This window comes from Xenopus tropicalis, chromosome 1 (genome assembly GCF_000004195.4).
Source record: "Xenopus tropicalis strain Nigerian chromosome 1, UCB_Xtro_10.0, whole genome shotgun sequence".
NCBI lineage: Eukaryota > Metazoa > Chordata > Amphibia > Anura > Pipidae > Xenopus > Xenopus tropicalis.
Genome location: NC_030677.2, coordinates 61,778,105 through 61,795,824, shown reverse-complemented (window position 1 = coordinate 61,795,824; position 17,720 = coordinate 61,778,105). Strand labels below are relative to the sequence as shown.

The 17,720-nt window shown below is 37.8% G+C and overlaps 1 protein-coding gene across 2 annotated transcripts in view; it reads right to left on the bottom strand.

The window, feature by feature from the left end:
- Positions 1-17,403, bottom strand: part of slc7a11 (solute carrier family 7 member 11) — a 93,713-nt gene extending 76,310 nt beyond the window's left edge. For both annotated transcript variants that reach the window (XR_001924989.2, XM_002932048.5), the window contains exons 1-3: positions 16,763-17,403; positions 6,806-6,932; positions 2,545-2,660 (exon numbers count right to left, since the gene is read on the bottom strand). Coding sequence is in view for 1 of the 2 variants with exons in the window: in XM_002932048.5 (XP_002932094.2) it covers positions 2,545-2,660; positions 6,806-6,932; positions 16,763-17,033 (514 nt within the window). In the remaining variant the exon portion in view is untranslated. The remainder of the gene's footprint in view (positions 1-2,544; positions 2,661-6,805; positions 6,933-16,762) is intronic.
- Positions 17,404-17,720: the final 317 nt, after the last annotated feature.

The window sequence follows — 17,720 nt, the reverse complement described above, 5'->3', positions numbered from 1 at the left end:
ATTACCATATATTGATTTGCCTTTGTGCTTACTGTCTGCTGGTAGCAGGGCACCTGCTTCCTTATCCCCACCCTCAGTCTTGCTATAATGTTATAATACCATGATATGAATACATTAAACATAGCAGCGTCATGCCATTTTAGTCATTATAGCAGAGACACATCTTTAAGTATTCTTAGCCTAAACATCGAGATAACATAAAGGAAAAATTAAGAGTATTTAAGGGTATATGTTTGTGATGATTGTTGTGGATGAGGCTATCACCATGGATTGCTGCATAAAAAACAACTCAAATTTTCAGACAGAAACAATCCCCCCAAAAATGGAAGAGCATATTTATCTAGTTTAACTATTGCACAACATTTAAGAACTTTAAAATACTTATTTAAAATCTAATGCTGGTCTTCCTTTAATTGTCCTGTACTAAGTGGTTAATTTATTACCAATTATTTCTTCATATACAAGCAGGCCCGGATTAGTGGCAAGGCCGCAAAGGCCCGGGCCTAGGGCGGCACAAATTTAGGGGCGGCATGCCGCCCCGCCGCAACAAAATTTAGAAACTTACCTCAAATAGGGAGCAATGGGGACTTCTCCCCACTGCTCCGTCTGGAAGTTTAAATGTCCGCGCATGCGCACTCGTGGCAGTGTGGTTTGGGGTTGGATTGTTCGCGCATGCGTGCTCACGGCGGGGGGTGGGGGAGGCCTAGGGGCGCCCAGATATGAAATCCGGCGATGTATACAAGTATACTGAACTGAAAATACTGTATGCTAATCAGGGAACAGAAAAAGTCTGGTACCCTACCAGGACACCTTTTAGGATGTGGTAGATAAAAAGACAATACATTTGTCACTAAAGGTGGCCATACACGAGCAGATCCGCTCGCTTGGCGATGTCGCCAAGCGAGCGGATCTTCACCCGATATCCCCACCTACGGGTGGGCGATATCGGGTAGAATTTAGGTAAAAAAAAAAAAAATCCGATCGTTTGGCCCTGGGGCCAAACGATCGGATTATGTGGGCAGCAATGGGGCAGTCGGTTCGGGGACCGCATCAACGAGCCGATGCGGTCCCCGATCCGACCGGATTTTCTAACCTGGCCGATCGAGATCTGGCCAATTTCAGGCCAGATATCGGTCGGCCAGGCCGCTCTGCTCTCCCCATACACGGGCCGATTAGCTGCCGAATCGGTCCAAGGGACTGATATCGGCAGCTATAGTCTGCCCGTGTATGGGGACCTTTACATGTTGTCCATTTAGATATTGCTACTGGTTAAGATACAGTGCCATATAAAGTTTTGCTTTATAAAATAATAAATGCTGGTCTTCAAGTTATTTGTAAATGGCCAGATATGAGGATGAAGGGCACAAGGTTTAGACAGTACACTTACAGAGAAATTGTCTAAATACTCAAGTTATTCTTCACAATACCTCCCTCAGCAATCTGTCTTTCTCATTGTTGAGAAGGGTTATTAAAGAGTAACTTGATTATTTTTTAAATTATTTCCATGAAATAATATATAATTATATAAAATTATATAATATATATATAAAAGCTTATATAAAATTTGTAAACTTCCCCCTTTAGACCATTTATTACATAGCCTTCATTGTTTTAACAAGCAAAGCCAGCCATCAGCAAGAAACTCTTCTGTATTAAAAAAAAGGTATGGATCAAATAGGAAAGAGGGTCATTCATTCCCTTTGTAAAGCACTGGTAAGGCCCCAAAAAATATGCAGTTCAGTTTTGGGCTCTGTTACTCAAATGATTATTAAAAAGAGAAAAGAATAACTAAGCTAAGGTTATGAAGAATTTTATGCACAAAGGCTATCTAAGCTGGAATTTTAAAGAGGTGCATAATTGGATTTATAAAGGCCATGACAAACACTAAACTCCCTGATTCCTTATTCACAAGTAGGTCTTTCCAGAGTACATGTAGTAAGATTAAAAAGTAGAAAGATTAACTTGGTGTCAGTTAAAATACAAAAATGGGCTTTATACAGTTGTATGTTTCAGAATGGCCTATTCTTAGTAACGTCTTATTGGTTTTAATTTTTAATAGCCCTTATTTATTTCCTGTTATTTATATAGCACTGACACATTTCCACAGCAGAGGAAAGGCCCCAATCACATTCATGCACACTATGGCCAATTTAGTAAGAAACCAATTAACCTGCCTGTATGTTCTGGAGTGTGGGAGGAAACCCACACAGACACGGGGAACATACAAACTCCTTGCAAATAGTGCCCTAGCTAGGACTGAATTTACGTCCCCAGCACTGCAAAGCAGAAGTGCTGGGGAAGTGATTTTGGAGTGTGGAAGGAAACCAGAGTACCCAGAGGAAAACTACACAAGCAAAGGGAAAGGCTGTATTCCGACAATAAGATTTCCTATAAACAATATAAATAGTGATTTCTCAACTCAAACACATCTTTATATATTGGGAAGCCATCTATTTGTTTTGTTGCCTTTTCTTTTTATCATTTCTCTACCTGGTATAAACAAGAACAAATGCTGTGTATGTTGTATACAATATTGCCACTTACTGATGCCCAAAGCTGTCACTAACTTGATAGCAAGATCTGGTATTTCACATTGTATAAAGAAAGGCTCCAGGATATACCGTCCAAATGCCAGTGATATCACTGCTGTAGCAGCTGGGCTGAAAAGAAAGGAAAAAAAGACAATCATTCCAATGAAATTAGAATAAAAGTTCTGTTCACTGAAAGTCAAAGATAAGTTTATTAATGCATTTTATTTTGCAATAGCAAAAATGCTAATAGGGACCTGGGTTTAGTACATATTTGTCATTATGCAGATTATACAACTTTTTTTTCATTGTGCTGTTCTTTATGCATATTTATAGCAATTTAATTATTAAAACTAAACCAATTTGTACTGGAATGGGATTTTTAAAGACCAGCTGTTAGCTACAATAAGATGGCGGTAGTTGTAGCTGCAGTTTCATGGTCATAAGTTGCTGATTAGTGCCATAGATTTAAAGAATATTGTACTCGACAGAATGTAAATCTGAAACTGTCCACGTAGGGGAAATGAAATGATGTTGAAACTAATTCTTTGGTGTAAAATTTGCCTTTTGGCTTCAGAAACAGAAGGAAACTGTCAGTAATCTCATATCCCTCAGGAGACAGGGTGAGAAAGGCGAATATATGAATTACTGATGTGTATTAGGGCAATTAGCGAGGACAAGATCAGTCATGCAGCGAGCTCTGTAGACACTCTGCATTCATCCACTTCTCAGCCTTCTGAGGATTTGCTTATGCAGCCACACCAGTGTAAAAATAACAGGTTTAGATCTGAGCAAGGATTGCCTCTGAGGCATCTAAATTGACTTCGCATTGCTAGTTTAAATAAACATTTCAGTGACCCTTAAATTATGTATTGGTATTGTAAGAAACTTTATGATGTGTAAAAATCACATCCCATGTCCATCAATGGTAAACCTTTCTATTGTAAACCTTTTGTGAAATTATTTTCCTTTAACGGACCACTAACCTCCATGAAATATTATGTGGCTTTGTATTGTTGTAATTATATATGGTTGTTACTCATTTTATGTTGTGCAGCAACCCTATGTAATAAAATACTAACCCTTCTGCGAATGTAGTACAATCTATAATGGTAGAGGGACCAGGCCAAAAAGGCTTTAGGGGCCTGGCATTTATATGAAGTAGGTTCATGTAACCCAGGGCTCTCCAACTGGATGTGGTCCTCTCTAAAGGATTTTTACATCCTTCAGTCTGCTTAGACGCTTTACAGATCTCACTGTTTGACATCATAATATTAAATATCATCCAGCAATTGAACACAATGTATGAGGAATAATCAGCCCACTACATGTTATAAGTTGGACAGCACTGATCTAAGCTATGGCCCTACAGCTGTTGTGGGCATCATAGAATGTGGCTAGGGGATAACTATATAGCAGAGCAAGTGTGTAACAGTATGCCCTGCTTGCAGTTCTATAGCATAATTTAACAAGATCTAAAGCAGGGGTCCCCAACTTTTCTTACTCGTGAGCCACAGTCAAATGTAAAAAGACTTGGAGAGCAACACAAGCATCATAAAAGTCCATGGAGGTGCCAAATAAGGGCTAAGATTGGCTATTAGGTAGCCTCTATGCACCCTATCAGCTTACAGGGGCTTTATTTGGTAGTAAATCTTGTTTTTATTCAACCAAAACTTGCCCCCAAGTCAGGAATTCAAAAATAACTACCTGGTTTGGGGGCACTGAGAGCAACATCCAAGGAGTTGGTGAGCAACATGTTGCCCCCGAGCCACTGGTTGGGGATCACTGATTTCAGTGTTGACAAAGAAGGGCCTTGCTTCTGGATAAGGGGTTTTTCCAAAATTTGCATCCCCGTAGCTTAACTCTACTAAAAATCATTTTAAAAATTAATCATTTTAAACATTCATTAAACCTAAAAGGATTGTTTTACCTCCAATAAGAATGCTTTATATCTTAGTTAGGTTTAAGTAGAAGGTACTGTTTTATTATTACAGAGAAAAGGGAAATATTTTTAAAAAATCTGAATAATTCTATAAAATGGAGTCCATGGGAGATGGCCTTCTTGTAATTTGAAGCTTTCTGAATAATGAGTTTCCAGATAAAGGATCCCATACCTGTACTGACAATAGTTAGAATAAAAACTCTCAAGCAAGGCTAAGATAGATTGTGGGGAAAGCAAGCGAGAAGAGCTCTATGTACCAGAGTTATTCACATGAGGACTAATATAAAAAGTTATGTTAATTAATACAAAATAGAATAAGAAGATTCACAGACAGCAAATTGGCGCAGTTGTTTTTGAACCAGTATTTAAAGAAACTGCAACTGCCTTGCCTTGGTGTATACAGAGTAACTCCCATGGTCATTAATGTGCTACTTGACTGCAGGCACTGGATGCCTAATGAGTATACAGTGGCACAATCCTGGACCAGAACTAAGTATTTGTCCATTAATCACATTTTCATTCCAAGGACACATTTTAGGATGGATTATTATTTTGGCATGAAGTAGTAGACAATCTGCAAGTTTCTTATTAAAACTTGGCTGACATTAGAACAAGAAAAATGATCAAGTGTAGGTAGTTTGTTAGTCTTCTGTGATTTGCAGAGCAGTGAGTTTGTTTACTCAGAACACAGGCACTGCCAGGCCTTTCTGTAATTAAACAGCCATTTAGAAAGTTTGCTGCTTGTTTGTAAGTCACCTTATTAGGGCAGTGATGCAAATTAAGCTATTTCATACAAAAATAAGAAATTCTTAAATTACTTGTGGCTAAATATTTAACAGCAGGGAAACTGTAGCCCTTCAGTTGTTAAGGAACTAGACGTACAAAAAGCCATCATAAAGCTGGTCAATCTGCCCAACAATGGGTCAGACACACCATCCTTTTGGCCCCATACATGAGTGAGCAATCTGGACATCAGTGTAGGCTCGTGTGTGGCCAGTTTGAGTTAAAGGAGTGCTTTAAAAAGGCATAAAGCTTTTTAAAAAGGGTGTGCTAGTCTAATATATAATATATATAATATATATATATATATATAAACTTGTCTTTATTATTTATAGTTTTCAGATTATTTGCCTTCTACTTTTCTTTACAGCTTTCAAATGGGGGATCACTGACCCCAACAGCCAAAAACAATTGCTTTTAGAGCTTACAATTTTATTATTATTACTTTTTATTACTTATCTTTCTGCTTAGTCCCTCACCTATTCATATTCAGGCTTTCATTTAAACCACTGCCTGTTTGCTAAGGTAAACAAAACCCTATGAATTAGATGCTAGCTGCTAAACAAAACACTAAATAACTGAAAAACCACAAAAAATAAAGACCTATTGTTAATTGTCTACAATTTCTCTGCCTACATCATACTAAAAGTTAATTCAAATGTAAACAACATCTTCAAGGAAAATCATCTGAAATATAGTTGCGGAGTGACTCAGCATGGCCCTATCTATGCGGCTTGTTACAGTTAGTCAGGTGCTCTCTACCAGGGGCACCTCTGCTTGCAGTGACTATATGTGACAGTTCGTAGTCTTCATATTTATTTTTTACTCAATTAGAATGTAAGCTGGTTTGGGCAGGGACTACTTTACCTCTTGTATTTGTTGTATTTTTGTATGTAATCTGTATGTTCACTGTGTACACCTATTTATTATACAATGCAGCTGCATATGTTTGTTAATGTGTGTGTACAGTGCTCTAAGACTCATGGAACATGGAGAAGATTCTCAGCCTTTGGGTACCACAGGCCTAAAATTCAGCCCTAGGCTTAAAAAAATCTAACTGATATAAGCTCCCCCCCCATGTAGCAGGAGCTTAAGGGAACCAGCTATGTACCACACTTGCACCAGCCCATACTATGACATGAACTTATTCACTTAGACTTCACTCACCGTTCTCCCCCCCCCCCAGCTGCATCACCGGATTTCCATAGGTTTCATCTAAAAAATGTTTTGTCCAATTATATAGGCACCCATGGGACACCCCCCCTAAAGCTGCCACCCTAGGCACAGGCCCATGGGTGTCTATATATAAATACATCCCTAGGCCTTGGGTGCCTATATATAAATACACCCCTGTCTGTGTCATCCCAAAAGTTGTGATTCTCAAATGCTCAACTAAAGAATGATCAAATATATCAAGTGATTTGTGCATCTTATCACACTAGTTAGGAAGATTTTTTTGTTAAAGAATAGTTATACATCTGACTTAATCATTAAAAGGATTTTTTATAACATATTACCATAGACTATACATTTAATAAGGATGCTAGTTACTCACCGAATAACCAAGAGTTCTACCCATACTCTTATGAATGCAGGCAATGGGCCAAAAGCTTCCAGAATATATGTATAATGGCCTCCAGATTTTTTTATACACGTTCCAAGCTCTGCATAGCAGAGAGCACCTGTTTAGGGAGAAAGAAAGGGCAATTTATATTTGCTAGACAACAGAAGGAAAGCAAACCAATGGCTTATATCACAGAGTGGGTTAAAAGTGATAGTGTTATTAAACACTCAGTTGCCTCTGCTATGAGCAAGTAATGCTGAGTCATTAGCCGTGGGTGGCAACCTGGCAGATCAACATTCACGAGGTGACTTATGATGTTCCTGTAGACTACATTTGACTGGTTGCTCAAGCAACTGAACCTCTGATCATATAATGGAGTGTGCAATCCAGCAGAATGCAAGAAGCATTGATCTCTGAGTAGGTTTCAGGCAAAATGCATGAAATAGAGAAGATCCAGCCATTCAGTAGGCAGGGTATCATTACCTGCAGCTTAAGCTCTATTATGTGACCATTAAGAAAGTTCAACGAACCAAAATTCAGCATAATAAGTGGAATGTCTCATAATATTGAAGATACCTACTGTATCTGCTGGGTGTTAAATGTTTTACCAAAGTCTATACCATTGGTAACAATTCTTTCAATGAAATATTTACTGACTTATAGTAAGGATATGTGCTCAGAACTTGGAAGATTAAATGTTAGATATGACATGTACAGCAAGCAGTATTCTATGCAAACACTAATAATCTACATAGAAGGTATTATTCTTTATTATTTTATTTCACTATTCATTCCTTATTTACTTTGAAGGACAGGACATACAGGGGCAATTTGTGGTCACTACATATTCTAGATATAGTAGCTCTGACAAGAATATAACAAGAAAAATAATTTATTCTTTCCATTGACTTTAGTAGAAACTGGTACAAGTACTAGGGATGCACTAGGGAAGTACTAGGGAAGTACCCAACGCATTCTACCACAATCACTGCTAAAGATGCAGATAGACAGGTTTTCAGACATTTAAGCTGGCCATACACGCACCAATAATATCGTACGAAATCTTCTTTCGTATGATATTCGGTGTGTGTATGGCAACTTGGCGAGGTGACCAATATCACAGAAGGCTGCTGATATTGGTCGACTCGCCGATTGGACGGGTTAAAAGATCGGCGCCTGAGCAAAATCTGCCTTCAAGACTGAATCAACAGAAGGAGGTAGAATTTCTATTGTTTCTACATCCATATCTGCCGATTCAGCCCTGAATGTCAGTGGAGGGTTGGAACGATCTTTCATGCGACCATCTGAGATTGAAAATCACCACGTGTGTGGCCAGCTTAAAACTAGTTTAATTGTGATTATCACTGAAGTCATTAGCAAGTATTTGACCATTTCTAGTGTTCTGGTACCATTGTCCCAATGACTGCATGTGAAAACCAGGTTTTTTCACCCACAATGCAGCGAATGTTACAATGCAAGTTGCAGCTATGATTTTTAGAATGGGGATTGCCTTTAAAACAACATTAGCATGTGATTCTTTTGGAGCACATTAGCTGTGCCTATTAATGCAAACTGCTGCGGAATTGGAATTTGGAATTACTGCCAGTGGCAGTAGCTTTTGGGTATTTAATAGTTGCATTTGCACACAATACAGCAGTGGCAGAATGTATGCAACTGCTCTTTAAGCATCTATACCGAAGTGCAAGGCGCATATGCTAAGAAACTTCACCTCCCATATCCCTCATGAGTGCTGTAATCTCTTTGCAAGAAGCCAGCAGAGGCTGTTTATAGATTAACAGACAAGAAACACATGGCAGTCGTATATTATTTTTAAGAGTGGGGAACCAAAACACTTAGCAATGGAAACAAAATTAACAGGCATAAACCATCAAAGATCCTTACAGTTTACTGAGACAAATTGATGATGTTTCCTATTAATATCAATGACATACCTTTAATAAGAAAGTAAAACTAATTCCCCATCACTGCAAGCTAGAGATGCCGTAATAACAGAGTATCACATTCACATTGGCCTTTTTCATATGTTCATTCTGCTTGATAACTTGCTGTGCAACATTTAAAATGGGATTTCCTTCATTCCTGCCTCCCATTTAGACTAATGTTTCCCCAGCCTAATGTATTTCTGTAAAAAGCCTGTACCAGCCTGTACCTAAGCAGGATGAGCAGATAATATTTTCATTGTCACATTTCACATTTTCTGCCTTGTCCTGAATTTCGGAATATCTAAAAGATGTGTAGAATTTAAATAAGCATAAGAGGGCCTAAACGTTGTTGATGTTATGTCTCTAACAAAGCTTGAAATTACTGTGCAAATGCCATTAAGGCACTACTTGAAAAGTAAAACTTTCCAAAGGATTAGGTAGAGACCCTTAGTACCTGAACAGATTAATGTAGATTAGAAATAAGGCTTGAAGAAAGCCTTGCACTCTTTTCTTTTAAAAATATTGTAGGTTTGCAATAGGAATGGATTCCAACTGTTTTTTTTATTACTTGCACATAAAACACTCATTTACCCAGTGAAAAAGCTTTTGTCTTTCAGGAATAAACAGCAAGTTCATTGTATATTTACTGAATATTTAAAGAGCAACTTTTCATCCATTTAAGGATTTTAGGACTATGCTTATTCTACACAATTAACAAAATATAGTAGAAACCCGCTTTTATTCAGAAAAACAGAAGAAAACCACACTGCTTACTTGCACTGAACTGCAAATAAATGGCGTAAATTCCGGGTAAATAAAAGCAGGGATCTATTGTATGAATTCAAAAGCATGTGTTTAATCTGATTAAAACATAAATTTAAAAACATTGACGCCCATTGTGTCATTTGGGGGCAGATTTATCAAAATGTGAGTTTAGAGCTCAATACATAAAAACTCACCCATGTTCTATTCATTGCTATGGGATTTTTAGAAGGGTATTTATTAATGGGTGAAATTTAGAACTCACAATTTGATAAATATGCTTCTAAAAATCCCATAGGAATGAATAGAACGTGGGTGAGTTTTTATGTATTGAGCTCTAAACTCACATTTTGATAACTCTGCCCCTAAGTGTATGAAGTGAGCTTGGGGGCTACTGGTAAAGTAACCACAACCGTATGATACACTTTCAGTGAAGATTTTAATTCTTCTCACATATAAATGAAATGGGAGGAAGACCCATCTAATTTTCCATTTCATTGGAAAGGATGATCCTTGGTTACAAACAATCTTTCAGTAAAAGAATGATTTATAAAATATACTATATATAAATATATTTTTTTAATATGACCACTCTTTTATACACCTTTATACATCACTTTCATGCTCTTTCTGTTACAACAATCCCAATCCACATGTAAACAAGCTTTAGAAAAGAATTAGAATTATATACTGTTTACTTGTTTTTGGTCCAAAAATGACTGAATCCCTTCAAGGTAATTGCAGAATAACTCTCATTCTCATGATGGACTGCACCATGTTGCAAACATAGGCAGAAACAACCATAAACGAACTTGTGCTTCCATAAGCGATGACAATAGAATAATACCAAGCAAGCTAGTTATTTACACTCTGCTGCTCCAAATTATTATCTCCTTTATACATACAGTATACTGTCACAACCATGTTTTGATGTTGATGTAGATTTACTAATGTGTGCATTCCATTAGGAAAAACCATTGCAGATATTACATTTAGTTACAAATAAGAGTCAATTATTTTGTACTAAAAGCAATAAAAGAAGAATAAATGATAGCATTAGATTATTTGCTACATTAGAATCCTTCCCTCTGAGATTAGTAATGAGATGCCAGTAATTAAAGTCCTTTGTAAAAATAAAAACAATGCATTGCCTACAGCATTTGATCTTTATTACCAGAGAAATGAAGAATGCAAAGAAGGTGCTCTGTAGTATTTGAGCCATGAGCATAAATCAGTTTCCAAAATGCTTTATTCTTGCAGATTCATAAACAAAAGCAATTCATTAGAAGTGTTAAATAAGGAAGCCCATTTGGTAATTAACAACCATCATGAATAATGGGACCAGAAATAAGACAATGAAGAACTGTGCTAAAGGACTCTAGTCTTTCAAACTGATTCTGAAGCTTATCTGTCCATGTTACAGGCACTCTGATGGGCCTACTGACTGATATCGGCCAGATGTCGATCAGGCAGGCTTGATTTTCAGTGGACCACATCAGCTTATTGGTGCAGACCTTTCTCTGATGGTCCTAAGGCCAAATGATCACATTACAACTATATCTTTCACCTTAAGTGGGCATATTAGGGGAAACATCCGCTCATTGGCGACCTAGATCAGGTAAGTTTGATTTTCCTTGGTTTGACAGCGCCTATGCTGCTGTTGTAATTCGATTGTTTGGCCCTAGGGAATTAGTGAATTAGCCCAATATTGCACTCCTTAGTTGGGCTTATAGGGTAAAATCCGCTCGATTGGCACTTTTTTATGGCCACCTTAAGCCAATTACTGGGAAGTGCTGAAATCTGGGTTTCCTGAGCAACACTGGCTAACCCCTTTCCTTGGCTTTCCTTTTTGCTATGCTGCACCTTGATAATATGACTGCTACAAGGCCATCTGGATCAGGTTGTACTGGTGCAAAATTTTTCCAGTGCAGTTGTCCATAGCAACCTAGCTACATAGTTAAGTTGGGTTAAAAAAAGGCTGAAGTCCATCAAGTTCAACCCTTCCAAGTGAAACCAGTACTCACATAAACCTATACTGACATATATATACACTCACATACATAAACTATATTTACCAACATCAATACTAATTGTAGATTTTAGTATCACAAAAGCCTTGGATATTATGTTTATTCAAGAAATCACGTAAGCCCCTCTAAGGCTAAGGACCCACAGATCGATTTAGTCGCCCGAGATAGATCGCTGCTGCCGCAGACGGCTAACCGCTCTGAAATGCCTATTCACAGGCAAAAATAGGAGTCGCTGGTGGAAAGGCAGATGCATCGATTCGGCTTGCCGAACTCATGCATGTTTCCTCCTGTGAGCAACTTCACGCAACTTCAGAAAGCCGAATCGATGCATCCGCCTTTCCACCAGCGACTCCTATTTTTGCCTGTGGAAAGGCATTTCAGAGCGCTTAGTCGTCTGCAGCAGCAGCGATATATCTCGGCCAACTAACTCGCTCTTTGGGTCCTTAGCCCTAAGAGGCAAAATTGAGTTAACATCCTTTTTATGGAAGACAGCACTTTATTTGCTTTAGTAGCCACTGAATGACACTTCTTGGAATTAGACAACTTGTTATCTACCAAAATCCCCAGATCCACAAAGTCCAAGTTTAAGCACAGGGCAGGACACAGAGTTGATACACATCTGTCTCGTGTCTTGAGCATATAACAAAAAGCAGGCCCACTAAAAGCTTACATTTTTCTTTAAGCAGCTACTTCCTCAGCCCTTCAGTTATTTTCCTGTCCTATGACATAGCTTTTCCTCTGATTCTCCTGCAGGGGACAATTCTTGCATCTACCATTTACGTTATACAATGGTGTATATATTTCCAGCTTTCAAAAGAGTGTCACTGACCCCTGAAGCCAAAAAAAGATATTACCCTTTGAAGCTACAATTTTAATGCTATTGTTACTTTTTATTACTACTTTATTACTACCTTTATATTCAGACCCACTACAATCTACAATTTATATTTCAGTTTCGAACCACTGCCTGTTTGCTAGGGTAATTTGGACCCTAGCAACCATATAGCTGGAAAGCTGCTGAATATAAATCTAAATAACTCAACACAAATAATGAAAAAAAAAATGTGAAGACCAATTGCAAATTGTTTCCCAATAGCACTATCTACATCAAGTTAATTTAAGGCTAATGTCCTATAAAGAGATTAATCATTTGCAATAAATTTTTGCAACTGCTGGTGACTAATGTCCCTGAAAAGCCTTTCTACTGGCAAAAAAGGGAATGGCCGCGGCAAAGGCCTACACATTGTTTTATTTTTCAGAAGCCGCGCAAAGTTTCCTCCTGCAGGCAACTTTGCACGTCTTTGGAAAAATTAAGCAATGCGTATGCCTATCCACCAGAGACCCTTTTTTGCCAGTGGAAACGCTTTTTGGGGAGATTAGTCACCCCAAGTAGCAGAGATTTAACGTGGGCGACTAATCTCCGTGTGGGACATTAGCCTAAGGATAAATAACCCCCTTAATTTTGATCTGTACAATGCTAAAACCTACTACATCCTTCAAGTACCCTGCTTTTTGGAAGGGTAAGGAGGTGTCAGTATCCTCTTGCTATGTATGATGCGATATTGTCTCTCACTGTATTTAATATATTTGAGATATCAGTACCCTCTTCGTCTCACTCCTCACTACGTAAAACATATTTAGGATGTTGAGATATTGCTCTTGGAAATCACTGTATAGTGGATACTGCAGATATATGTCCTTTAGTCTACAAGCTGATTCTTGGAATCTGAAGCTATGTATCAGAGTAATGCCAACCATGACACTTCTAATGGATGTACTTTGAAACAGCCCGACACAGCTAGTACAGGGATTCTTGGACTAAAATTATGAATTAATTCATATACATCTCTACTAACAGTGAAAGGCAGTTTCCAGCTAGGGCTATGGCACCAGGGTCCTCTAGTGGTCAGTAGCAGTTTAAATGCCCCTGTCAGCACTTCTGATAATATTAAATTAAAAGCACCCTAGATGATGCACATTAAGCAGACCTCGCCTTCCAAAAACATTGCATGAGCTTTTTGATGAGGAGGTCCATCACCTCTGCATTAGCCACAGTGCTTTTCATTTAGTAGCAATGACAGGCTGACAGGGGGAATTTGACTTGTACTAGTATTCCCTGGACAGCAGCAGGAGTCTAAAACCCCCATGTGCTGTATCTCTTAAAGTGAAAGTCAGACAGCATGGGTAGTTTCTAACTTAAATATAATGAAAACAATTAGTTTTTTTAAATAACTGTACAACACGATGTGTTAGGAGAACTAGTAATTGGAGCAAATTGAAAAAAACATGTTTCTCCACTGCACTATCCCTTTAAATGTGAAAATATTAAATGTGTGTAGTTAAGTCTTTGGGTGGTCATGGGTTAAGTACAATAAAATGTAAAACGGTGTTTCTGTTTCAAGGTAAATACACCTTTGAATACAATTTGGATAGTTTACACGTTTGTTTGCAAAAGCATTGTTGGTTCTTAACACCAAAACAAACACCAAAGCATTTATTTGCTTGTGAAAAGTTAGAGGCTAACAGGAACATTTTGTCAAGTGATGAAGGAAAAATAAATGTGATGCCAAGTGCTACATTTCTAAAGTGCATTTAAATACCTGTTCAGATCATTTTCCCTTGGGAGAATGGAATTAAGCCAGGGAACACAACAACTTGGTTTAATTAATATTTCCTGTTATCAGACAATTTTTACGTTATTGACTATATTTTAAAAATATTATGGAAGTCATTTACAAAGTCGAGTCAGGGCAAAAAAGGGCATGAACAATGGGGGGTTTTTTTTGCACATTTGCACCTGTCCTGTAGAACTTTATGGCCACATGGGTCAGTAATTCTCTGTTTTCAAAATAAATGTAATATAAACCTTTCTTATAACTGGAAAGATTCATATAATATATATATATATTTATACACTATTTAAAAGTGAGATTTATATTCCCACCATTTTTTTAATAGCTGTTTAGTAAATCATATAAGGTTGGGTTCTTCTGCTTGGATATGCTAATTTATCAACAAATGTGTTTACCTATATGAATGAGCTAACAAACTGTTCTTTTACAAATAATTATTTCCATTTCTAGCCATCTTCAATTCTACCTGTGTGACATGCAGTAAGTCTTACACAATGAGAAAAGTTGCATAAATCTTTAGTGATTTAGGGAGTTCCAAACAGGTAAGATAATATCCCTCTAAGGCAAATTCCACACCCAGTCAAAGGCATTCCTAATATGTCCTTATACTGTACGTACAAGAACGCCTGTGTTTTTATAGGCTTTCCTCTCTTGCACCACTATACCCCCGCTAATTCTTGTTGTGCATGTTTAGAAGCAATAAACCACTCCTGTCATGTACATAAATTTTGTGCTTAAGGCTGCACCAACCTGTCACTTACACTACAATTATTAGATCCCAGTTACTAACAGAACGTAAGTAGAGGTTTCATTCCCACCTTAATAGTAAGGGTGAGTTTTGATTAAAATAAACCATATATTTGTAACCAGATAGTATGCGATAGCACACCAAACTAAAATGATGTTTCATCTGTAAACCAAATGAGTCATATATCCTAACCAGAATGCAAATACCCAGCACACTGATGAGGCTTAGGTATTGCAGTACACACCCTTACCCATCAACGTCATGACAAACAGCTGAAGTTGTGTAATAGATTTGTAAATCCACCCATCTGCTGGTACAGTGGTTACTGAACTTCCATGACCATAAAAAAAGAACATCTAATACATAGCCAATAAATGAAAGAAAAATTGTTCATTTTAAATCCAGTAGGGTTGAATCTATGGTCATATGTTGGCACATTAAACAGTAAATATTGCCAGCTGGAACAGACCCAAATGTCCTTTTTATTTTATTGCAGGAATGCATGGTAAGCAAGGTTCCCTGTGACCCTTCTGCCTTTGGGCAGACAGGGCAATATTTGGGCTTTGGTAGTACACTACATAAAAAGTGCCTGTTAAGGAGCAACGCCAGATGCTGGCATAGGTACACAGATGAGATTTAGGTGTAGGCGGGGGGACTATGTCCTGATACTTTCAGTCAACAATGCCTGTGGGAATAGTTCCCGTTTAATTAATACATGACATTGGTGTTTAAAGAAAGTTTGCAGTTGTTCTTTATTTTTTAATTGTGGGAGTTTCTAAATTATATATATATCTATTATCCAGAATACTTGGGTAAAGTGGAGCACCATGTCATAAGGCTACTAAAAATACATGAATATAAAATCACAAAAGGTTTTTTGGACATCAGATCTCCACATAGTAAATCTCATACCACTATAAACTTTTGAAGCTCATCATTCTTGAATTCAATGGGCAAATATAGCCCTGCATGAAAAAGATTGGAGAAAGAAGGATTGTGTTACAAAAACAGGGGTAAATGAATAATGAAATGGGGGTCTCTAACTTAAGTTGCAGAGTGCAACTAGTAATGGGAAAAAAATGAAATGAATAAGGTCTAAGGTTTATTTGAAACATAAGTTTCCCTTAAAACTGCATTCTGTAATTAAAAATAAATGCATGCAATAAAAATATAAATCTAGATAAAGAAACATTCTATACATTTCCCTTTTCACAAAAACCTTTCATTTACATTTTACTGTTGGCAGAGCAATTAGCAGACCTTTTCTTGCCTAACTGCCATTTGTGCTGAGTCACCTTAAATGGGTGGTTCACCTTCAGGTTAACTTTTAGCATGTTATACAATGGCCTATTGTAAGCAACCTTTTAATTGGTGTTTATTTTTTATAGGTTTTGAATTATTTGCCTCTTTCCAGTTTTAAAATTAAGGTCACTGACCGCAGCCAAAAAATCTATTGCTCTGTGAGGCTACAACCCTATTGATATTGTTACTTTTTATTACTTATGTTTCCATGTTAGAATCTATTCATATTCCAGCCTCTCACTCACACCACTGCCTAGTTGCTAGGTTAAAATGGACCCCAGAAAACAGATAGCTGCTAAAATTTTAATCTTTAGAGCTGCTGAACAAAAAGCTAAATTATTCAAAACCCACAAATAATAATAAATGAAGACCACTAGCTTAGCGTCTTAGAGTAGCACTCTACATCATCCTAAACGTTAATTTAAAGGTGAACAACCCCTTTAATAAAACCGGCTAGATTCCCACATCGCACATCTGGGCTAAAATCATCAATAAATAGCAAACTGTACAAATGCAAGCTGCTCACTCACCAAATAATGAGAGAATGCCACAGGCTGTCCATACAACCAGCGACATTCCTACACTCCCTGTATTTTGGAGAATTCCTTTGGGAGAAATAAAAATCCCAGCTCCAATAATAGTTCCAATGATTATAGAAATCCCTCTCAACAGAGTTACTTTCTTTTTCAGCACCACTTTTTCTCCTTTCTCAGACATCTTTTTGTCAGCTGAGGGCAACATACGGCGTGAGTCCTTTCCTTTGGTGACAGAGTACACATCATCAGCTGCTTGCCTATACATGATGAGCTGAACAGTAGCAGGGATCCTTGCCAACAGAAAAAGTGCCGTGCAGGTGGTTTGTGACAGGCGTGAGCTGCGAGAACTGCTCAAACTTTCCAATGAACAATTCCAGGAGCGGTCTCTCTGTTACTTCTCAGCAGCACCTGTTGTTTCCCAGTGCTCCCCTTATGTACTGGGACAGACCAGCCTAACTTCCGTATGACTCTGACCACTTCTACTTCATTATGCTCCTGTCATGCCGGGTTATTGCTGCTTAATGATGATGCAAATCTCACAGGTTTGCATCAGCCACATGAAAACTTTTGTATTACTCAGCACTTCCACAAACAGCATGTTGCACAAGGCAAAGCCTGATCTGCTTATACAAATCTGTAGGAGTGACAGGAACTCCTGTTGTTTTAAGCAGATCATTGTGACTTGCAGAATGCTTGGGGAACAAAGGATATTTAATCTTTGGCAGCTGAACTGATTAAATGTTGCCTGGGAAAGTGCAAAGTTTTCTAAATACAGGTATGGGACCTGTTATGAAGAATCCTCGGGACCTAAGGTTTTCCATATAAAGAATCTTTCCATAATTTGGATCACCATACTTTGTCTACCAAAAATCATTTAAACATTTAATAGAGCCATGACCAGGGCAGTGTCAAGGAACGTGGTCATCAGACCCACTGCCACTTACCATTTCCC